The sequence below is a fragment of the Electrona antarctica genome (assembly GCF_951216825.1).
Source record: "Electrona antarctica genome assembly, chromosome: 6".
Taxonomy (NCBI): domain Eukaryota; kingdom Metazoa; phylum Chordata; class Actinopteri; order Myctophiformes; family Myctophidae; genus Electrona; species Electrona antarctica.
This window is the reverse complement of record NC_136811.1, coordinates 28534960-28559631: the sequence shown is the minus strand read 5'-3', so window position 1 is coordinate 28559631 and position 24672 is coordinate 28534960. Positions and strand designations below refer to the sequence as shown.

At 40.7% G+C, this 24672-nt stretch overlaps 1 protein-coding gene across 1 annotated transcript in view; it reads left to right on the top strand.

The window, feature by feature from the left end:
* Nucleotides 1-24109, top strand: part of deptor (DEP domain containing MTOR-interacting protein) — a 35438-nt gene extending 11329 nt beyond the window's left edge. Inside the window, exons 5-10 of the mRNA XM_079502620.1 lie at nucleotides 271-452; nucleotides 4442-4624; nucleotides 6589-6726; nucleotides 12194-12264; nucleotides 13460-13564; nucleotides 19297-24109. Of these exons, the coding sequence (XP_079358746.1) occupies nucleotides 271-452; nucleotides 4442-4624; nucleotides 6589-6726; nucleotides 12194-12264; nucleotides 13460-13564; nucleotides 19297-19425 (808 nt within the window). The 3' untranslated portion in view covers nucleotides 19426-24109. The remainder of the gene's footprint in view (nucleotides 1-270; nucleotides 453-4441; nucleotides 4625-6588; nucleotides 6727-12193; nucleotides 12265-13459; nucleotides 13565-19296) is intronic.
* Nucleotides 24110-24672: the final 563 nt, after the last annotated feature.

The window sequence follows — 24672 nt, the reverse complement described above, 5'->3', positions numbered from 1 at the left end:
GTATAGGCGTCTTTAGGTCTTTTTATTGATATAAAAAAATAAAATGTTTCTGCAATGTAGTCCTTGTTGATTCTCCTTGTTGATGGACAAATAAATCACGAAAAATTTGAAGATGTTTGAATATTTTTAAAACACAAATCTTGTATGAGGTTTCTTGGCACACACCATTCAAATACATAATTAATTTGGGGGTCCTTGACATGAACAAGTTTGAGAACCACTGCTTTTTAACCTAATGTGAGAATGTGTCCGTCTGCTTTCTCCTCATAGGTTGATGATGATCACAGAGAACAGCCTATTGCAGACCAGGGAGGAGGAGGGCTTGAGCTTTGAGCGGACAGTGGTTGCTTCAGAGTTCATCGATTGGCTTCTTCAGGAGGGTGAGATGGCAACCCGGGAGGAGGCAGGGGAACTGGGGCGAAGGCTACTGGAACACGGAATCATCCAGCATGGTGAGGGGAGCGGCATCTGAAAGCATCTGTCATTTAGATTTTAGCGTTGGCTATTCAAAAATAGCAGATATACATTAGCCTGGCATGGCCAAACTATAGCGCGTCACTTCGTGGTTAATGAATGAATAGTGCTTAATGAGCTTGGATCTCATTGATTTGATCTGCCCAGAACCAGAATCCTCAGAAGGATCTGTCTGGTAGAGCAGGCACATTTGGTCATGTTCAAAGGATTTTTAACCTCATCTTATTCTTTTACTTATTTTTGGTACGAGTAGAATTAGCAAATGATTGAGTTCCACATACTTTCACACATTGGTTCATAAAATATACATAGACATTTTCATTCTTAAAGGGATATTTCACTTTCCAAAAAACCTTTGGTCATTTTATCGTCTACTCAGGCTTATATGAACAACCCAGACAGTCTTTAAGTTCGATTCAGTATTTAGATATTTGGTATAAATTTTAGCTGCCTCGCCCACTTCCTATACAAACCCATTCTAACTTCAAACTCCATTTTAACCATGATAGATTTATCGAAAGCACCCATCCTTTTTTCTGGTGTCTGAAATTGTCTTTCTAATACGTTCGAATATGTTTACTGTTTTAAATTATTTTTTATTCGATTTTTTTGGTCTCTGCTGGCTCCTCCCCCTTCTTATTCTTTTCCAAAGGAATTATTCAAAATAAATGAATACAGTAAATTAAAAAGCGTGGCCCCTCACATATTAGAAGGACAATATCAGTCACCAGAAAAGGTGACTGAAAAGGTGACTTTTGAAGGTAATGAATAGGGGAAACATTTTAACAGTGATGCGATAAGCATGGTTGATAATACGATACATGGACAATATAGGTTCATTCATGGCAATGTGATACAATTCAATGACGATGACATTATTATATTTGAACACATTATGGACAAATAGAACAAGTGTAGCCATATGGAATGAAAAAGTAATGAAACCCCTATTTTAATTTTTTCTTCTTAAAATTGCTAAATACCACACGCTAGTAATGAACAAATAGTATTGCCTTCAGCAGATGGGGCTTTGGTAAGTAACTGAGACAAAATCAATTCAGGGAATGAATACTTGTAATTAACTAATTAATTAAACGTTGAGAGGGAATAATCAATAGAACAACAATAGAGTTGTTACTTCAGCACACGGATGACAAGACTGAGGATACATTCTGTACTGCTGAGAGAGAGAGACAGAGAGAGAGAGAGACAGACAGACAGACAGAGAGAGAGATGCTAACCATGTGACCTAGCAGAAATTCTTCTTGTCCTCCACCTTTCTTGTCCCCTTCTGCTTGATCTGCCACCATGGTGGCACAGTCAAACCATCGGTTTAGCCTTCATCTCTATCTCCTCCATCTCCATCCGTCCATCCTGCCTGCCTGGTCTGACTGGCTTCAGTGACTAACTGACTGGGCAATATATCAATATTATATCCATTATAGAGACTAGATGACTAGTGTGTGTCTGTTTTTTTGGATATCATAATATTGTGATATACTAAGTGTTGAAAGCTTAATTTCACTAAAGTCATGTAATCTTCTAAATTTACCGGACTGTTCCATTATTTGCCTTCCCTTTAAACACATAGTTATTATATAGGCATTACTTGTGATTTTATTTAGTTTTATGTTTTTATCTCATTGTGACTGTACATATTCTGTGATTGCACGAATATGCCATCCCCACAATATCAATGTCGAGGTATTTGGTCAGAAATATTATGATTTGTTTATGTCACCATTGCCCAGCCCTATGAAAAAATTTGAAACCTTTTGAAAATACTGTAGGTGTCATATGTATGTAATTATATGACATGCCCAAAATAGGGACACCATGTTGAAAGTGGTTAAAGCCTAATTTATTCTTTGGCCCTTGATGAAATAAGTAATTGTTAAGCTAATATGTCTGTCATGTTGGTAGTCTCTAAATGAGTAGTTCACCCAAAAATTTCACACCCCATGAAGTCTTCAATTCATAGAGATTGTTTTTTTGTTTTTTTTAGTGTCATCAATTTTTTTGGCTTGCGACAAAAGAATGAATAAAAAGAAAAGTACTTTTTTAGTTAATCCTTTCATTTTTTTTATGTAGTTCTGGTTGTACTAATGGAGCGTTGTGTCCCAAAAAGGAATGAAAACCACTTTCATTGGCATTTTAATTTGAGCAAGCGTCTATATTTTTGGAATGAAGTGGATCCATGCCAGTCTGTTATAAAATCAGGACATGGAGAGCTGCGAAGGTGATCAAATGGCAAAAGAGACTGGCAAAAGTTGTGAACTGAGAGGTGTATGGAAAACACGAGAGTCACAGGAGTTATGAATGTTATCCCAGCTGATCCAACTGACCATGATATTGACACCGTGTCCATTTTGCTCTTACATCATACTCCCCCCCCCTACCCCCCGAGTATGATGTAAGAGCAAAATGGCCGCTGTGTGTGTGAATAATATGGTCAAATGATTACAGAGGGGGATGGACACATCGCATTACAGTTGAGGAAAGCACACTCCCACGCCAGCATGCCTGCATTCCTCTTTTTTGCTGGGCAGAGGTCATGGCTACACATGTACACAACACACACACACACACACACACACACACACACACACACACAGAACAATAGCTGTCAAGTCTGGATGGGTCCACATTGTGGTTGAATGTAGACCAGCAGAATGCCTGGAGCTTCACACTGGAGAAGCAGTGTGGCGGCATTTACCATACAGTATATACACACCCTATGTACCTCTGATGCACAGCACTTAGAGAGTCACACAGGTTCTATACTGCACATGATCCATAGTTAGATAATTACTGTAGCATTAGGTAGTGCTGCTTTGTTCACCAAAAGGACAGTGAAGACATGGTATTGATATTTCCTGTAAATTGACTGTTATTTAATTTCAATCTTATTATTATTATTTTTTATAGATATTTTTGGGGATTTTTCTGCCTTTTATTGATAGATATACAGTAGACTGACTGAAATGGAGGGTGACACGCAGCAAAGGTTGTCAGGATCGGGATTAGAACCCGCGACGCCCTGTCACACTTTTTTTTCCTTCTTTTTAATGCTTTGACTGGAAGTTGGCAACCTCCAAGAGACGAAAATAATGTTGTCGACTTTGAGTAGATGTATTATGTGTGCATTTTAGCTTACTGTACATCACAAAGCAACATGTGTATTTACTACAGCCATAATATATGTAATTCTATTTAACCCCTGGGTTCTGTATTCCAAAATAATATAATACAATGACCACATGTTGAAATAGAGCTTTTCATTTGAGCTTTTCATTTTGAATATTCATCATGTCTTGTCCTAACTGATAAGATTGTTATTCTTACATACTACTTCATCACCATACAGTCATTTTTTCAGGAAAGTGCATCTTTACTTTCCTCTTTTTATATATCCTACTTGGATATATACCATAGATAAGAATGCAGTCTTACAAAAGCTTACACAAGCAGACAAAGGGAATGTCCCTCCTAATATCTCATTGGGACAGAGTCAGATGGTTACATGGTTTTTGCATAGAACTCTGTTATTTGTAACAAAATTACTTTGTTATAGTGTAGTGGACTCACTGTATTCTATTAGCTATGCTAAATTACTGTAGATCACACAGTTAACCACTTTAATCCCAATTTTGGACATTGTATTGTCGGCAAAAATAGAATAAAGAATTTAAAACATTTTTGTGGTTAAGTGATAAAAGGCAGTTTACAGCTGATCTGAGCTCAGTGCTTGGATAAGTTCAACTCAGTATAGGTTACTTCAGTTCAGCACCGTGAAATAGTGTGTTAGTGAGGTTTTTGGCTGGCTTATGGAGTAATTTTCTTCTTATTGCTTTTTCTTGTATACCTCTTTCAATTCATTAATTTGTATTGCTTCATCGTTCTCTTCCTCCTTCCCTCCCTACCCCCAATTACCTTCTCTCCTCAAACCCCTCCTCTCTTTATCCAGTGACCAACAAACACCACTTTGTTGACGGAGCCCTGCTCTACCAGTTTCGGATGAACTTCCGTCGCAGGCGGCGATTAATTGAGCTGCTTACTGAGCGTGGCCGCAGCATCCCAGAAAACCACGACAGCCCCTTCTGTCTCCGCAAACAGAACTCTGACGGAGGCAACACTAGCTTCCTCTCAGGTATACAACTTAGACAGACTATAATCCAAGCCTGCAGACAAATATAGTCATGAGGGAACCTAGGCACACACATGGACATGGTCACATAGACTGTGATTGGCAGACACAAGCACATCATATGCATGTGCACATTCAGCCACTTATAAACTCTTATGCACCTTGCAGATCTTTATGGAAACCGAATAGTTACATATTTTCACATAGCTCTGGTCCATAGCTCTAATGCCTTCATTAGAGCTATGGGACTGTTCTCTTCCTATGCTCGCATAATTGCAGACCAGCCTCTCCTCTGTAGCGTAAATATAAAAAACGTTTTCGCTACTCACCAATACAAAGACGGGTTGTATAATTAGAAAGCCTACTTTCCTTAGTGGAAAGTGGAAAAACAATCCCTTTCTGGCAAATGTTCTACGTGTGGTGGGGTGCTCAGAGTGTGTCCACTAAGGAAAGTAGGCTTTCTAATTACACAAGCCGCCTTTGTATTGGTGAGTAGCGAAAACGTTTTTTATATTTACGCTGAGGCTGGTCTGCATTTCATGCGAGGGCTAGAAGCAAAGAGTGGCAGAGGCAAGGGGAACTTGGTCCTCTAAGCTTATCGTAAATACTGTACATGTGTGCACATTTTTAGAGCATATCTGTGGTCGTCATATGGGCATATCTAACAATAGATGCCAAAACAATGGGAACATTTCCTTTTTTATGTATTTTTATATCAGAAGTCCATAAAATCAAATTTTAATTATTTCCTTTTAACAAAAACGTGCTGCGTGATGATGATGGCCCTCATGAATACAAATGAATCTTGATTTCATTCACCTGTTTGATTCCCATTGTTGCACATTCCTCCAAACAGATGATTTTGATTACAGAACTACTCCGTTCTTAATCTCATTTAAAATGACATCCAGACAGACTCATTTTAAACTTAATCAGCACGCTAAAATATGTATCTGAAAACATTATATGTTAGAAATAAGCAACGTAGTAGCACACATGCTTTGGTGGCCGTATGTCTCTCTTGTAAACAAACAGACTCCACCATAGAGCTATAATATATCTAGAGAACAGATTGAGGAGCGACAGCCCCGCCACCCGCTATTCACTTCAATGGAAGTTGCTCAGTGGCATTTTGAAGGACCCGGAAGAACAACCAAATCTTCCGGTACCCCTCGAGCATTGATATGATTGGTCGGCTCCTATCATAGTACCCCTCGCGCTGTTCTTGTGGTACCTCTGCGTCTCGTCCTACGTCACAAATTAATTCATACATTTTTACCTGGGCCCAGCCCGCCTGCAGTACCAGGTTTTGACATTGTCCAGCCATTTTGGGGACTTGGACTCCATGTGCTGATGTAGCGTAGACACTAACGTCCCATAGCCTGAAGGGATGCAACGCTCTGATTGGTTCAGAAACACAGAGGCTTTCGTTTCAGACTGAAACGTCAAAATAAAATGACCGAAAAAGCCATTGCACCCCATCTTTAAGGCCATTCCACAGAATCCACACCAATGCAACTCCTTGTAACTGCCCTTGGGGATAATGTTTGTTGCAAGGAGTTGAACATAGTTTGTCTGACTCAGTGTGGTTTGGACAGCTGACAGTCCTGTGTGGGCAGAGGTCACGCTTCTTTGGACAGTCAGTGTGCCTATATTAGTTTACTTATGCAGTGTTTGCTTTCAGGCTAGACTTACGTCCACACTAACCATAACCCACTGTTATATACTCCAGGACAGAGCATGCTGAAGTAAGTGTGTGTGTGTGTGTGTGTGTGTGTGTGTGTGTGTGTGTGTGTGTGTGTGTGTGTGTGTGTGTGTGCGTGTGCGTGTGCGTGTGCGTATGCGCGTGTTGTTAGGATAAGTTGTTATGATTATGTGTTGTTACAGTAGGATAAGTAGTTATGATTATGATTAATCTCTCCCCCTGCGTCTCTCCCTCATTCTGTCTCATGCTGTGTCTCTACCAGTGAGCCCCACTAAGGAGATCAAACTGATAGTGGGAGTTCGCCGTAGCAGTATGAGTAGCAGTTGTGGTAGTAGTGGTTACTACAGTAGCAGTCCCACACTGAGCAGCAGTCCTCCTGTGCTCTGTAACCCCAAGTCTGGTAAGAACGAACGAACACACACACACACACACACACAGTGCGCGTGCACGCACGCACGCACACACACACACACACACACACGCACGCACGCACGCATGCACATACACACACACACACACACACACACAGGATAGAGCATGCTGAACTGTGTGTGTGACCCTAATCCACTGAAGCCTATCTTAGTGTGCACAGATGAACACACAAATCATACACCGTCTTGGGTGAATTTACAGTGCCCCCAAATCACTGGCTATACAGACGGTGGACACACATTCTAGATAAGATTATTCCACTCTAGAAAGATAAACTCAGTTCTCTGCCATGCTGCACTTACTTCCATGAAGAGTGCCCTTGGCATTTCACTGTGCCCCGGGCCTCCAAGGTCTTTCCATATCTTGGATAATGTCTCCCCCGGAGGTCATTCAGATTAGTCACTTGCACGTGTGCGTCCATGCATGCATGTGTGTACGCACACAGCAGAAATGCAAATCTTTTGGCATTCTGACAGTGTCACAGTCACACACTGTGGTATGTGTGCTGTTTGCGAAACAGAAATGTACAGTATATGTCCTCATTGATGTTTTTATAAAATATGGAGCGTAGTGATTTTGAGTGATTGTGTTGGTCCTACGCTGTTGGGCCTACGCTTCAAAAACCCAAACAACCTTTGGCTTTTTGAAAGGCGCCATATGAATTTAAGTTATGAATATTATCATGCTGTAAAATCGTAACAAGACGTCAGAAACTATATGTACTGTATATATATATTTATAAATTGTAAAATACATAAATAAACGTATTTCTCGTACATTTCTGGTGCGAGTGTTTGGGAGCTATCAAGATAGTGTTTAATAGTGCATGAGAAGTTATCAAAGAACACATTCATGTGGAAAGGGTATTGTGAAAAATATATACAGTAGTGAAAGACGATATCAAATAAATGTAACACATTACACAGTTTGACCTCATCTTTGAGTGTACAAATGGAACCACATGTGCATTTGGTTACATTTGTACTCTATACTCTCAGAGTTACAAATGGATGAATGAGCACTGCGAATTTGACTGTGTTTTCACTATAAATGACTTGATGGAATTACACTGTAGAGTTAGGGTTTTAGAAAAAAATCACTTCTTTCATTAAAGACAGGAATGTAAATAGACTAGCAGTCAGCTATTTACAAATAATACGTGCACGCACACGCACCATGGCTGCCAACATTGCACTGTGAGAATCCAGGAGATTTTTTTGGGGGGGGTGGGGAACACTCCCCAAGGCAAGCGGGGGGTCTGGGGATCCTCCTCCAGAAACCTTTTAACAGTAGATGGAATTTCCTGTCTTTGTAGTTTGCTAGCCTACTTTTATCAGGCTTGCTTTACTAGCATTGGATAACGATGGGTACAGTTTCAGCCATTAAAACACAAAGAGTAGGCCTACAGAAATGACTGAAGCAATGTAAGATCTTTAACCATTCATTATTTAAGTGAACATCTCTGTATGATTGCATGCACCGGGGGTCTTGGGGTCCTCCCCAAGAAACCTTCTAACATAGTAGATGTAAGTTCTGGTGAATTTTGGAAGTTTGATACCAAATCCAGGAGAAAGGACAATGCAGGAGTTGTGGTCGAAATGTGGGAGACTCCTGCAGGATCCAGGAGTGTTGGCACCCCTGACACCTCTCTCTCTCTCTCTCTCTCTCTCTCTCTCTGCCGCAAATCATCTATTACCCAAAGATTACAGTCAGGCGGATGAAGTGGGGGAGGGAAGGAGAAGAGATGAACGTGAGATGAAGGGAAAATACAGACTGTGTGTGTGCGCGTGTGCGTGTGCGTGCATGTGTGCGCCAGAGTAGCCGGCAGGAAGACGTATACCCGTGGGGACAGACAGGGACTAATGCCAGCAGGCAGGCTTCTCTCTCACACACATACGCCTCCTGACTGTAACCAATCACAGGCCTTGGCTTGGACAGCACCATGGTAATCCAGCTGAGTTCTGAACTATGAGCAGTACGAGACAGAATGCTGGAGGCAGAAGCAGTCGCACACACTTACACACACACGCGCGCGCACACACACACAAACCATTTTTATTGGTCAATATGCCTTATGCCTTTGTACATTTCCTACATTGTTTTATTATTATTATTATTATTATTGAATAAAAATGTATTTCATACATGGAAATTTCACTTCTTACATTTTGAGCTTGTAGTTATATATAGATGATTGTGTGTAATTCTCACTCACGCAAATCAAAACTGTGTGAAGGTTTCACCGTATCTTCCATGAAGGGGAAGGACAGAAGATTTCTACCACAGTATTTGACTAAAGCAAGAGACGCAGAGCTCTACGTAGTATGTTCTGTTGGCCTTTTCAGAAAGGGAAGGGGCCCCATGTCTTTGCCCCTCCATTGGGGCCTGTTTTCTTAGTGTTCATGAAAGGCACTTAAAATAGAGTGAGTAGAGGAAGAGGGGGAGAAGGAGGTGAGCCTTCCAAATGACGAAGGCCTCCTGTGTAATATAATAGATGAAGCCATAGACGGGAAGAGCTCTTGTTCCTGTGCTATAGGAACATGACCAGGTTCACTGCACTTTACCTGACCTCATGTGGTAAACGGAAACCGTAACTCAATGATTCATATTTTTGAATAGTTAAGCCACAATATTTCTAAATTGAACAAGAATCACATTATAGCAGTAGTCCTCTACATTTCACAGCTTCCAGTAGTCCTCTACATTTCACAGCTTCCACCTGGCTGACTGTTGAACAAGGCCTGACCACAGACAGGCTGGCCTTGGACATTTGTGTTCCTCATGGACCTCCAGTACCTTTCTGTGGACTATGTTGTTGAACTTGACACTCAAATCAACTTTGTCACACCACAGGTTTACAGGTGTAAAACAGTGGGTTAAATTTGTTTTTGGGCAAGCTCCATCATTTTTGAGGGGTGCTAGCCCCTCCTATATACAGGTTTGTTTTTAGTTCAATGTTTGTTTTAAAAACGCCATTGACAATGAAGGGAAAATGTATGTCATCTTGTCCCTAAACACAAACATTAAATGCCATTAACAATAAAGAGAATTTAATGTTTGTTTTATCACCGTTTGTTTTACATCATCATTACATCACCTAATCATAGCAATATGAGTTAGTGCCCCTCATTTCACATGGGTGTGATTTTTGTTATTTCCATAAGGGGAAGAAAGGGATCAATTAAAACAATGTATCTACATATGTGCACATAGTATATCTGGTGCGGTAAATACCTGAGGTAAGACATAAAGTGAGTGAGCATAGCAGCAGATATATGGACGTTGGTAACATTCATAAGGTGCCGTGTCAGTGTGTGTCGACCATGTAGTGCACATAAGGTCACTGGTATAATATAATCCACAGGTTGGTAACATTCATAAGGTGCCGTGTCAGTGTGTGTCGACCATTTAGTGCACATAAGGTCACTGGTATAATATAATCCACAGGTTGGTACATGAGTAAGGGCAAGTCCAAATCACTGTCCCTGGTACAATCCACAGATAGGTCCATGAGGAAGAGCAAATGGTCCAAGTCCAGACAGGCCGTGACACTTTGCACCTTAATCTCAAGCACAACGTACAGATACTATATTGTGAACAGTATACCAGCTGCATTGCTCGTGCACCTTATTACTAATACCTAATGTATGTACATTAGGCATTAGTAATAAATAGGTAAGTAATAAATGTTCAAATTGGATTGATATGCTATGCGCAAATTATGTAGATACCTTGTTGTCTTTCTTTGATTCCTGCTTTTTTTTCTTCCCTCTTTCTTTTCTTTCATTCTGGAAACAATAAAAAATGATAGAGCTTGCACAAAAACGAAGACAGTTTTGTCTTGTTGAGATAACTATTTCCAACATGTATAAACTATCTCCGTACCTAACATAACTGGACTGTTCTTGGAATAAAGGGGATAATGTGCAAGTTACTCAAATTAGTTTGAAAGTATTTAATTCTCTCTTGTTAAATAAACAAGTGCTGAACTGACAAAGACCATCTGGGCTCAGCAATTTGGTAAACAAGCAACACATTCAACAACCCGCAAAAACAGAGTTCACACAGTCAAGCCTTGCAAACTGAATGAGATATGGAGATGTTTATTACTTTATTTCTGAGAAGGCCTATTTTTAGTCTCTTAAAATGACACGATGATACACAGTGCACTGTGTGCAGTGTTGTGAACATGTGTGCAGCGTGATGGTGTGAGAAGTTCCATTACTTTGATAGGTCAGCTAGCACTCTTTGAAAAGAGTCTTGTGTACTCCCTATCTTCCCACTGTCTGTCTGTGCTTCACAGTGATGTTAGTATTAGTAATTAGCATTTTGACGTGATTAGAGAGAATATCAGTCTGTGCATCCATATGTGAGCAATTTTAGCAACAGGGTAAACAAATGTTTCCCATTAAACAGTTTTGCTTGACTTGACTGTAAATTCTAGTACATGACCCCATCTTTGGTTAAGGTGCTGTTAGATTAATTTTACAGATGGAATTCCTTTACATCAGATTAGATCAGAGTTTCATAGAGATTATGGAACTGAATGGATCAAGAGGATAAAGCTCTCTCTTGCCCTCCGTCTCTCTCTGTCTCTCTGTCTCTCTCTCTCTCTCCCTCTCTCTCTCTCTCTCTCTCTCTCTCTCTCTCTAATAAGATTAAATTCTGTCCCAGAAGCTGCCTTTTTTCTATCATGACACATAACATACATACACTGCTCAGTGCGGAATGCATTGCTTAGCGGGCCAGCTAGGGCCAAAGTGTATGTGTTTTGGTAAAGCTCAGGATTTCCCCTGATTCTAGAGCTGAATGAAACACTATCTAAGTACATTTTTGGATGTAGCTAAAATTAAAATATAAGTAGTGCTTTAGCTTACAGGTATCTTAAGTAAATGTCTACGCTTAAGGTTAGTTTCTTAAATAACCTCAAGGGAAGATAAATCAAATCCTCACGTGTATCCAATATTATTTGAAACATTCTTAGGCAGTTTGTCCTTGGCTAACAGTGGCAGATGAGTGTGTGATTTTATTTATAAACATTATAGTATCTCACCAGAAACATTTGGATGCTGTACTCTTGTATACAGATTTCCATTCATGTTATGCACTGTATATCATCTCAAATAAGAATGTAACGGGTTAGGCTAGGACAAAGTTGAATGGAGAAATGACTTGGGGAAGTTGGAGGAGGGGTGTCTCTGCTGTGTCAGGAAGCAGTGTGCCTCCACTGCCTCCAGGCACTCTGTTAACATGTGACGGACACACACACACACACACACACACACACACACACACACACACACACGCATGCATGCATTGGGGTCAGTAATAAATGTGTATCTGCACTCGCTTGTGTGTGTGTGTCATACTAATATATGTGTACAGTTAATACCTTTGACCCTGTATTGTATTTGTGTGTATTTTTTTCTTTGCAGTCTTGAAGAGACAAGTGAGTCCAGAAGAGCTTCAGACACCAGGAGGACCCTACATAAAGAAGACATTCACAGTATGACACACACACACTTACGCACGAACGCACGCTAGTGCGCGCACACACGCACGCTCACACACACTCACACTCGCTCTCTCTCTAACCCTGTTCTGGTCTGACAAAGCCTGCTTTAACACATACTCACTATTCATTTGTGTATGAGGCAAGACGCCACACTGTCACACACTGTCACATGCAGATACATAGATCTCGTGAGGGCACACACACACACGACAATTATTTGGCCATGTAGCTGCTCTAAATGGGCAATTATATTAAAATGAGTATGGGTGCGGTAAGAGTTACAGCTACAGATTGGCTACGGCATAAGGCCGGGCAGTTTTATTTGTATAGCACATTTCAACAAGGCAATGCAATGTTCTTTACACAGAACATCAAGCAAAGGACACACAATTATACAATGACAGTAGGAGGAAAATAACATTCAGTTACAGTGCAGAAGAAAAAGAAAAGAAAAAAATGACTGAAATTAAAAGAAGAGAAAGAACTCAAATCAAAGGCAGCGGCAAGCAGAATGCTCTAGTTGTGTTTTAAAAGAAATTAGAGTGGCGGCAGACCTGTCGTTTTCAGGGAGTTTGTTCCAGTTAGTTCGGACAGTTCTGTCCGTTGTGTGGGACAACCAAGGCATGGATGCATGTGGAATGACAACTAATAACACAAAACATTAAATCACCTTTGACCTCAACAAATAGCATAAGTAGCGATCTTAGAGTATATATTAATAGAGACGGCACCCGGAGGAAACCCTGAGGCGAAATGGACATAGTGGCCGATTTTGTCATTGCAGCTCGAGCCAGCGCTGGTCCGTTGACTATCATTCATATATCATATATATATCGTTCATCTTATTGGGTCCATGACACGTGAAATAATGTGTGAAATCGCCTCATGCGCTTTTGAGCAACTTAATGCAAGTGGATGGGAGGATAAATCCGGTGCCGTCTCTAGTAATATATATACTCCAAGGTAGCGATATGCTATGGGGGCTGCTGGAGAAACTGGATGATTAGCATGATTAGCACTTATGAATCATTTTACATCGGTTGACAGTAGAATACTGAGTATTCTGATGGGCAGAACAGCTGCTAGCACTTAGTCCAGATTCTCCAGAAGCTGCATGCCAGATACGTGTACATCTAAGATAGCGCTCGGATGCTAACAGACTTGATGTGTTGTTGTTCAACCCCAGATCTTAGGCGACGCCGTGGGCTGGGGCTTTGTGGTGCGAGGCAGCAAACCCTGTCACATCCAGGCCGTGGACCCCAGCGGGCCAGCTGCAGCTGCAGGGATGAAGGTAGGATGGGCACTACAGTGATAACAGGAATATTAAACTGTGTCACATGCCAAGAAAGACCTTGAGCACATCACTCCTGCTGCGGCTGCAACCAGCTTCAAGGAATGAGAGGAAGGGGGCAGGACAGAGTAGGAGGTGCAGGAGAGAGTAGGTGCACGGGAAAGTACTCCTACCTGTGGCTTAACTATACTTCCTAATCTCTCCACTTCCCAATCTCTCTCCTCCTGCGACTGGGAGCTGGAGTAAGATGTAGAGAGGGCAGTGAGTCTAAGAATGGGTGAAAGAGGGAGAAGTTAGTAAATGTTGCCATATCTAAACTCCACTACAAATAAGGGAGGTTGAGGGAGGGTGGGAAAGAACGGAGGAAACAGGAACATGAGTAGGGACAAGGAGGGAGAGAGGAAATTAAGTTAACGGTATGATTGATGAAGGGATAGAGGTACAAAGAGGAGGAGGTACACACTAGTGGTCCTGCAGCTGGCATGAAGGTATGCACACACACACACACTGGCAGCAAGGAATGCTGGGAATGCAGAGCATAGCGGTGCCTACTGCCTAGCCTATCCACAACATGGAAGGGGAAGGGAGAGAGGACGGTTTGAAGTGACAAAAACAGGCACGGGGAACCAGACGCAGGGCTTGTGAGAGACTAAGGGGCTGCCTTCACGAGGACGTCGCGGGCTGTTCCCCGCCTAAGTTTTGTGAACGATATAAAACTTTACTGCGTCTACATTGCGGTTATGTTAATTATGTACGACGTCCACTCGAGACCGGTAAACTGCTTCGTTTTCAAGATAAAGATGCAGTACACATGGCTGGCCTGTAGATGGCCACAAAAAAAAGAAAAAGCTTATTCTAAAGGCTATATGAAAGCGTTGGTATTTCACACAGGTGTTGCCAAATAACTAATTATCTTGATCAGATGCGCATATGCGTCATATCAATTTAATGAGCAGAGCAGTGCTGCTTCTCTCTCTGAGTCTGCACACACTGACTGACCAGCTAAAGTGTATGCCTACTAAACCATAATATATGACAAACCTTGGATTAATTCTTCTGAAAACAGCAGCAAGCACAAAGTAAGTGTGAGAGAGAGAGAGAGAGAGAGAGAGAGAGAGTGTGAGAGAGAGAGAGAGAGAGCGAGAGAGAGCGCGCCCCTTCTATTTTTTAACACGCAGCATCTCTCTCTCTCTCTCTCTCTCTCTCTGTGACTGTGACTGCGACGCGGTCAATAATATATAGCATAAATAATAGGCCAAATATAACACTTTCCCTCTATCTGTGATCAGCTCCTCACACACAACTCCTCTCTCGTGCATGCCTGCTCAATCTCAACAACGGTTTGCATGCGTGCGGGCTGCAGATCGGCTATTTTTGGAGAAGAGATTTATAGACATTATGTGCAAATATAAAATAGCTGTGATACTTATATGTAAGTGGTTATGGTGAAATAAACCATTAACACTGGTTAGTTTGGAGGGGCGAGGGGACTATGACATCACCGTTTCAGCAAATTAGGCGGCATTCGCTGTACACACGGAGACGTGAAAGTCGCGTCTCCAAACTTTCCCACTCTGGAAGGTAGTTTCAAAATTAGCCGTTAAAGTCCCCCAAAACGCCGTCTCCGTGTGACAAAAAGGGTAGATCGGCTAATTACTTGCCCCAGAAACACCGAATACGTCCTCGTCTGTACAGGCCCTAAATGTCAGAAATAGTCAGAAATAAAAAGCATGAAATTATCAGTGTCTTTTTTCCTCCAACAGTTATACAGGTACTTTACGAGAGTCATACTTATGAAAGACGTTCATGTTTCTTAAACTAATGCGCTTTCAAATGCATCAGCAGGCTTTGAGTGGGGTTTATGAGAACATGCAGTAACAGAACTGGGCTAATAAAAGATCATGTAAGATTTCAGTTAAATAAACATAAAACCAAATTGCTGCTGGGATGTGCTCCTAAAACGGAGAAATATTTTGTTTTAAAGCACATAGTACACAGTAACATTAATTTATGCATTTGTAACTCCCACAGCGTAAAATTGTAACCAAATTAACCCTTATTGGTCTATTTGGTTAAAACTCTCAGAGTTCAATTAAAATGAATTATCAGAGTTACATTTATAGAGATTTCGCTTTAGAAATGAAGGAGAACACAGGAACAGAATGGGTGGATAGGGCGGCAGGACACTTGAGAGTATTGAAGGAGCAGGAGGCAGAGTAATAGTCTTGTAGTTCTAAAAGGGGAAGCAAACAATGGAAATACATAAATATCACTTCTGTTTTTTTACTCATAATATTGTTTCTCTATAGCAGTGTGTGTGTGTGTCTGTTTGTGTGTGTGTGTGTGTGTGTGTGTGTGTGTGTGTGTGTGTGTGTGTGTGTGTGTGTGTGTGTGTGTGTGTGTGTGTGTGTGTGTGTGTGTGTGTGTGTGTGTGTGTGTTGAAGTTTGACTTGTGCTGCACCCCGTCCCCCACACCCCATCCCCCACTCCCCGTAACCGCTTTTCTTTTCTTTTTCACCCCGCACAGAGCCAAGAACACATCTTTTCATTGAGTCACAACTCTCAGATCTCGCAATTTTTTTTAATTTCAAAGTACTATGTAAACTATGAAATTCGGGCTTTAATTTGGTATATGGATGCGTGTAGGCCGTCTCTACCAAACGGTATCAAGTGAAAAGGAAAGTTCGGTAAATCGGATTAAAGCCTGCGCTGTGATGAAACTGAAAGATGAAAGGAATCACGCACAATGGCTGGCACAAGTCAAATAGCCTGGAACTCACCTATGCTTTTTATGGCATAGGCAGCTCCCGGCAGGATCCGCCGGGAGAAACTATGTGCAGCTGCTAGACATGAGACTAATTAATTAGAGCGACAGAGAGGAGTGTGTGTGTGTATATGTGTGCGTGTGTGAGTCAATTTAACAAAGGTGCAGACGAATAGAAGTCAGCAGAGAGTGAGTGATGTTTGCGCTACTCTATGTCGTATTGAAGTGGACTCGGACCCAGACTTTTTTTTTTCTCCCTGGAAATAAAAACGTCTGGGTTTCCGAGGCTACAAGTCAAATAACTTCTTTGACTAGACAATTATATAAACACAATGGACACAAGGGAGTGACGGGTCACAGCAGGCACTCACTTCTGCTGATTAAATTACAAAGAGATGCAATAGGAGAATAAGGAGAGATCCATTGTAGGCGCGCGGCACGTGCCGCTCTACCAAACTAATTTGGCATACGGCTTACGGGTGCTTTTAAACTCCACTATCGCCTTCCCAAATGTGTGTGACCAAAATATCAATTTAGGGGAAAGCGTGCCAGCACGCCCATGACCACAACTCTAGGCGCAAATACCGGTGTTGGCAAAATAGATAGCGGGTGACACTGGACCAAAATACCATTAAGGGACAGAGCAAGCTACTCGCGGGCCGCGTCGCGGGTAACGTCGGAGACGAAATTGGAGCCCTAGATGTATGCAAATGAAACACCCCCGGCATATAAGGACCTTTTCAGTGAATGATTTCATACTGTGCACAGTACATGATGCACAATACATCACCTGTTAGCATTCGTCACTTTGTAATCTGTCGGCAGTACATTAGTAGGATTATGCTGATGGGTCAACATTACTGCAGAACAGATGTTGAAAGAACGTCTGAGGTTAGGCAAGGTATGTGGGCGTAACTGCATTGGGAACTCATATGAGAGGTTATGGCTGAATCATAGTGATCGTGATGATGTGGTCTGTGCATCCGCCCACCCGTCCTCTCGCCACAATACATAGATTGGATCCATTGGAACACAGGCTTTTTTCAATTTCCTGAAAAGTAACAATTTCTTACATACAAGGTTCCCGCCCGACAGCAACAATATCATGTGTGCAACCAATCATCTTTTTGACATCTCTGGGGAGATGAGAGGTCTTTCGGAAAAGGGGCCAGTAAATTAGGACTGTGTGAGTGTGTTCCCTTTAATAGCCTGCTGATCTAAACACATTAATATGTTGAAGATAGCAGCAGCATCCTGTTGCACCAGCAGCAGCTACAAATAATGGCTGCCAAGTCTTGTTTTTATCAGTGTTGCCATGCGGATTCAATAAAGATAAGGCAGGTGGAGTCCTTACATGATTAAGAAGTAATCTAGGTGTGTCTCTAAAGTTCTGGTTGGTGTACAATATTTCAGGATTACTTTCCTCGTTCGAGCATGACCCTTGTGTCTGAAGCTCCATACCAGCTCCCTATACTTGACTTGACGTCCAACTAATCTTATTCATGTCTGTCTGTTGGAGAATAACAGGGGAAATACAATATTTTGTAGATACACATACATACATATGTACAACATCTGTTTGTTTATGGCTGTTGCTGCTTAGATGTATCTTCTTCATGCTTCTTTCACAAACTTTCTCTCTAACACAGTACCATCCTCAGTGTTTGTAACTGGACCTCTAATAACAAACTTTATTACTATAGCACCTTTCATGACATGACATGCAGCTCAAAGTGCTGTACAGAGCAATAAACAAAAAGGTGCAAGCATAAAACAACATGATAGCAAAAGAAAAGCAGTGAATAAGGCAAATCAGTGAGGACATGAATAACATCACAGATCATTAAAAATCAACTAAAAGAAAATAGGTGAAATATGTGCTTTAACCCATTTTGGGCGGGAACCCCTTTTGGTGTTAGCATTATGTTATGCTTTAGCTATTGAAAAATAGCAGATCTACAAGCTCATAGCGCGCCACCAAGTGGCGCGCTATGAGCTTGTAGGTCTGCTATTTTTGAAAAATCGAAGAACGACTGATCTCAGGTCAAAATGGGTTAAAGCAGGGGTTCCCAACCACTGGTACTTGTACCACTGGTGGTACTTGAGCTCCTCTGGTGGTACACAGAGGAGTTGCCCAAAAAAGGAGAAAAAAGACAAAAGTGGAATGAAATATTATATTACTACAGGTAGTTCTTCTGACCAAGCAATTGGTTGAAATAGGCTGTCCAGCCTTGCAGAAATGAGCATGACAGACAGCACACCTAGCGGTTAATAGAAGATTTGAGAACGGATCAATCACATTAGAAATATCATCAGTTGTGCTGATTAGTGATTAGGTGATTAGGTTTTGTCAGAGCAGCAGCATTATTGGTTTAGGAATGGAACAAAAACAAAAAGATTCAAGGAATAAATAAAATGTCCCTCCTGTGTGTAGCTGAATAGGATAGGGCAGGTCTACACTCCTGTATTTTAACTTCAGTTATTATGGTGGTACATGGAGAGACTACTAAGTTGCAGTACTAATTTCCGACACGTGTTTTGGTCCGACGGTCATTAGACCGACAACCTACAGAGGTAGGTTGTCGGTCTAATGACCGTCGGACCAAAAAAACACGTGTCGTTTAACCGCAAGCACGGGAGCAGCGCATGTTCGAGCGGTAGTCCGACCGTTGTTCCTGTATGTCGGACTAATGCTCCGTCTGCATTGCGTCCGGATCCCATTTTCTGATGTGGTACTGAGGTATAAAAAGCTTGCTTTAAAGCTATCTACAAAGGCTGCCTGTCTTAGCCATAATGGGAGGAGGGAAGAACATATATTATAGGTAGGAAGGTGCCAGACCATTGAGAGATTTATAAACGAGTTACAATTATTATTTTTTAGCACTGAGGATTTTACTGTGCATCTGTTTCTTTCACAAAAGTTAATCTTTCTCTCTTCATGTACCCCCACCCCCACACTCCTCTATAGGTATGTCAGTTTGTGGTGTCGGTGAACGGACTGAATGTCCTCTCGGTCGACTACCGGACCGTAAGTAACCTGATTCTAAACGGACCCAGGTCGGTGGTCATGGAGGTCATGGAGGATGTAGATTACTGAGGAACAGGATGAGGGACGGTCTTGTTGAAGAGATGGAGTTCGGAGAGATGTTATTGGAAACAGCGTTCAGATTGAAGTGGACCGCTCAACCTCAGAACCTCAGTCACGGAGAGACACGGGAGAGGGGGTGAAGAGAAGAATGTGCTAGAGGGAAATAGTCACATAACTTGAGTCTTAACTACTTGTCACTTTCTATGTTGGTAGAAAGACATAGCCATTTATTTTTTGTTTCTGTCACTTCTAGGTCTTCGTATATTTGATATGGAAAGTGGACAATCGAGGTGAAATGCGAGTTTAAGAGATTGGGCATTTGGGTGGAGTAAATGACGTGTGGGTCAGTTCACTATTAGCTTTTGAACACCCACATTATGAGAGTGGGAACCACTACTATCAATGATGGATTAGCAAGGTATTTGTACCCACAAATGCTTGTGGTCTGAAATGGGAAGGCCCTATGTTGGGTTTGAAATTGTGTTTCTGACAGGACAGTGGAGTCCTATCAAACTACAAAGTGTGTACAAAAATGAGTAGCCTCCACGCAACCATTTGATGAAAAGGTCGAAGTCCCTGTTCTAATATATGGAAGGATATATCATGTTTCTACATTTCTACAGTCAGGATATATCATGTTGACACCTTCAGTGACCTCTCCCCTAATTTCAGTCCCTCTCATCCACAATGGCCCTGCACTGCCCTCCACTGGCCCTCAAAGGAATCAACCTGGGAACAGTGAATGAGACAAAGTAGTCGATCTGATTTGCATTTTTTTCCTAACTGTTTTACCCAGCACAAAGCACAAAGGTGAATTTAATTTTCACATCACAGGTTTAAAGAGCCGGGTGAAATTATTGTTTTTCATGCTCCATTATTGTGTTTGTTTTAATGGGAAGAGAGGATAGGGATAGAGTAAGAGCAGGAGAGAAATGGGAAAAAAAAGGTTAGAAACAGGTCAAGCTAAGATAGCCTATATAATGATAGCATGTGTAGATATTCCCATGATCTTTAGATCATTTGCATCATATGCAGGTGTGTACATGTTCTTCAGAATATTGTCAACATCCCAACTGAAACACCCGTCTGCGGGGAGGGAGCCGAGGGACACCTGCTTTTTTGTCTTGAAACTTAAATAGTTTTCATTAATACTTGTCCTTATCCTCCCAAAGTTTGACTTTAGTCTGCACTATCTGGTAGTTAGTGTAAACTACAATAAATAATAAATACACAATATTGTATTTCTATAATTTAGCGCTTTAGCCAATTTAGGCATTATCATGATTCAATTTGAGAGCTTAGCTGAAAAGGTTTATAAACCTGTGCTGTATTTTGTATACATACCAAAAAAGGTGAAACTTATCGTTCAGGCCTGGAAAATGTACGTCAACAAAAATATGTCACTGATGACATGAGACAAGAGCTATTATATTCCATATTTACAGGTATATTCCAAAACATTATTATTGTATTCCCAATAATTCATTATGCTAGCCGTGCTTTGATGTTTAGATGTTAGTTAGTGCTAAGGTGTTTTTGAAAATCCCTGGGTAGTTGTAGCGTAATCTCGTAATCTAGATTAATAGTGTAATCTCTAGATTACACTACATCCGACACAATCTGCTACTGGCACAATCTCCAATGTCAGTGGCGATGCCAAATAATCACATCACAGTCTGAAGGGTACCTGAAATACTATTGACTAGACCGCTTCCTTCTTCCATTTCCCATAATGTCCACTTCTAGAGACATTTTAAAGTAACTTGTTTAACATGCCTTTCTCCACATAAAAGGTTCCCTCACTGAGAAATGCTGGATCTATGAATATTCAAAAATCAGTTCATTAATCTGTCTATGACGTTATCTATGACGTATGACTCCGTATTTGGCCAAGGTTTCAGACTGATCAGACCGTCTTTCATGTCCATTATAACATTTATTATTATTTCCTATATTCAGCTATTAGTGTAGATTTTCGTCTTACACAAACATTAACAATGAATGGAGAATTTACGTCATATGTGGACGAGCAAATCGTCTATTTTCGTCCTACACAAAAATTAAATTCCCATTGACAATGAAAGGAAAATTTACGTCATGTGTCTGATGATGTACGACGTCGATGATAAGAGCGCCCCTCCCTTCACACGGGTGTGATTTTTTATTTTATTGAAACCTCCACATAATACATGTCATGAGCATATTTGAAAAGGAATCACATATGGCACCTTCATGTGTTTCCAGTTCAGATGCTATGGGAAAATGAACCGTAACAGGTAATGTGTATGCCACCTTCTGGAAATCCAGGGCTACAGGATTTCTCTGGTATCGGCCTTAGTTGCATATAGTTCACGTATTGCCAGGCAGAGACATGAATCCAATGCATTCCATTAGCTGACTGTTATTTGCAACTAATTCAAAACTAGGCTATTGGAATTAAATGTTGCTCAGATTCATTAAATATACCTCTGTGGATGTCTTCTGAAGGTCTGTGTACTGCCACTTGTAGTGTAGGTTCAATGTTTTTAATTGCATGTACAAACATTGAATACACATTCATAGAATTCACACTGCCAGTTTCTGTTCAAATATATCCTTTTGTTTTGTAAATTCAAAATGTAAATAGAAATTGCACTGCATTTACTAGTCTTTATCGTGATGCTAGTGATTCAAATTTCTTTCTTAAGTGGTGTATAACAAACTTTTTTTTTTGTTAAAGGAAAATCCACTTCCTGAGATGAAACTGGACTCAGTTCTAGCCTCAGGTTAAACTAATAAGGTTGTATTCTATCTAATATTAGATAACATTACATTAGATAACATCTATTTAGGTGGACTCTGTGGGTGTCTATTGTGCCATCATAATATCTACGCTGGATAGAATTAAATTGCACAAAAAAAAAAGTATCTCTATTGCCACTCATGCACAAAGTATAGTGTAATAATCTGTCACCATCATTCTTCCACTGTGCTTACATGTGTTATTACACAGTCAAATGCATGATTCTTAAAAGATCTGTACCTACCCCAAAGCGTTGTCTGATAGAAACAAGCTTTCCCTTAATCGTCTTACAACTGTGATTTTCTTTGTTCTACTTTCTTAACATACAAATTTTGGCATTGCAGAGTTTGTTTGTTACACTGCAACAGTGATATATGCAGGATATAGAGACGTTTTATACAACCATTTAAAGGAGCATTCAGTGATTTGGGTAATTTGTAAACCCTGCGGTCCGCCCCGGTAACAAGATGTGCATGCACTACAGTGGGGGGACACGCAACAGGCCAACAGCACACACACCATGACACCAAGGCCCGCCCCCGCTCGATCATGATGGCGGAAGGCCCCTCTCATCCTGATTGGCCACCTACGGTAGCCAAAAACGAAACCTAATGTTTTTTTACCCCAGGAGTTAACTGGGGACATGGAGGAACTCCTTATATGGTCAGCACACTCTATAGTAGGGAGGATTATATAAAAAAAAAAGATATTTGAAGTAAGTGAAATCACTGAATATACCTTTAAGTAGTTAATGCAACTATGCGCCGTAAAGATTTTGGTGCCGAATTGTTTTGGAACTCTTCTTCAGATATTTGTGGTGGTGTTGTATATTGTACAAGCTGTTCATGCCTGTTGAATGGTTGCATGATGCTTTGTTCTGCTCATTTCAAACTTGCCCATAACCAAAAGTGTTAAAAATATAGAACATCACACATGATCACAGCCAATATTCATTGATGTGTTTAAAATGGCAGATTATCTACGGTAATTATTTATTTTAACTTGATAGCATGGGGTTTTGTCCCCAGATGGAATAGGATCATGCCTATTTTCAAGTCAACACCAGTTTAATTAGTGTTTGAATCAAAACATGAAGATTTGTGATTGGGAATTGGTTTCACTTTTATTCTATTGAATAATATATGGTAATGATACACGTACTGTGATATTTGGGCTGCATAAAATTGACATAATTGGGAATATTTTAAGGAAGAATTATGGATAATAATGGACAAAACAATTATGTAACTATGTTAGTTTATGAATGATTTGCTTGGCTGTGCTGCCTTCAAATATTTTCTGTCATGACTTTTGTAACAAGGTTGTCCTTAATGGTTTATACAAGTTTGCTGACATTTCAACTTCAATATGCTTGAAAACATTTGCCTTAAGAGCTTATTTTGCTGCTAATCACAGTTTGTAGTAATCTATTGATCCCATCTAAAAGCTGGGTTGATGCTAGCTATGCTATCTGTGAACTTTTACTTCAGAAATCACTAGTATTCTGGTAAGTGCACATTGTTTGAGGTGATCTTCTTTATATTCTACTGACAATCGATATTTTTACGCAACATTTCAATAGCACTATAGTGGTTTAAAAGCAATTATCTGCTGAGTTTCGACATTTGAAAGCATTCTGCTCTTTGCCGATGATGCTGTCATTTTGTTATTTTGATTTTACTGACAAATTCTTCAATCTACTTTCACTTGATATGCGGCCAGAGTGAGACCCTAGATATTCATGGACTGCTTTTATTATCCTTTTCTATCTATCGGTGAATGGGAGAATACAGAAAACGCTAGATTCATGGTACCACATTCTGTATTTGACAAATCAGCTACAGCTCATTTTGACATTTTGATGTGATACAATTCATCTTGTGTTTAATAAACATACTGATTGGAATCAAATCTGTGTGCACTTTGTCTTCAAGCCTATTTGATTTTTATATTAAGTTATTTGTAACAGGGCTTTTTTTTCAGGCTTTTGGGGTCACATTCATCACTGAATAAGGTGTGTGTGTGTGTGTGTGTGTGTGTGTGTGTGTGTGTGTGTGTGTGTGTGCGTGCGTGCGTGCGTGCGTGCGTGCGTGCGAATTTAACCCCGAACATTCTGCTTTAATTCAGTATGTTCCTGGCAAATAATTGATGGGCCCTTGATATCATGGGTGCTATACCCAAATAGGGTACCACAAGGGGTGACATTTCCAATCTGGTTTTGTCAAGGCAAATACCAAGCCAATTAAGATGTATACTATATCAGTCATGGTTGATGGTTAGGGTCCTTTTGATTTGGCACCTGCAGCAGGCCTAGTCTTAAATTACCTGATAATAGTAGCATTCTTAACAGTAGACAGTTTTTGCTTTTACACAGTCACAGTGTATATTCGTCTATCATTAATGTTTTCGATTGAGTACAAAAGGATCCCAAATAGTGGCGTGCACAGATAGACACTAGGTGCTAGAGCACCACC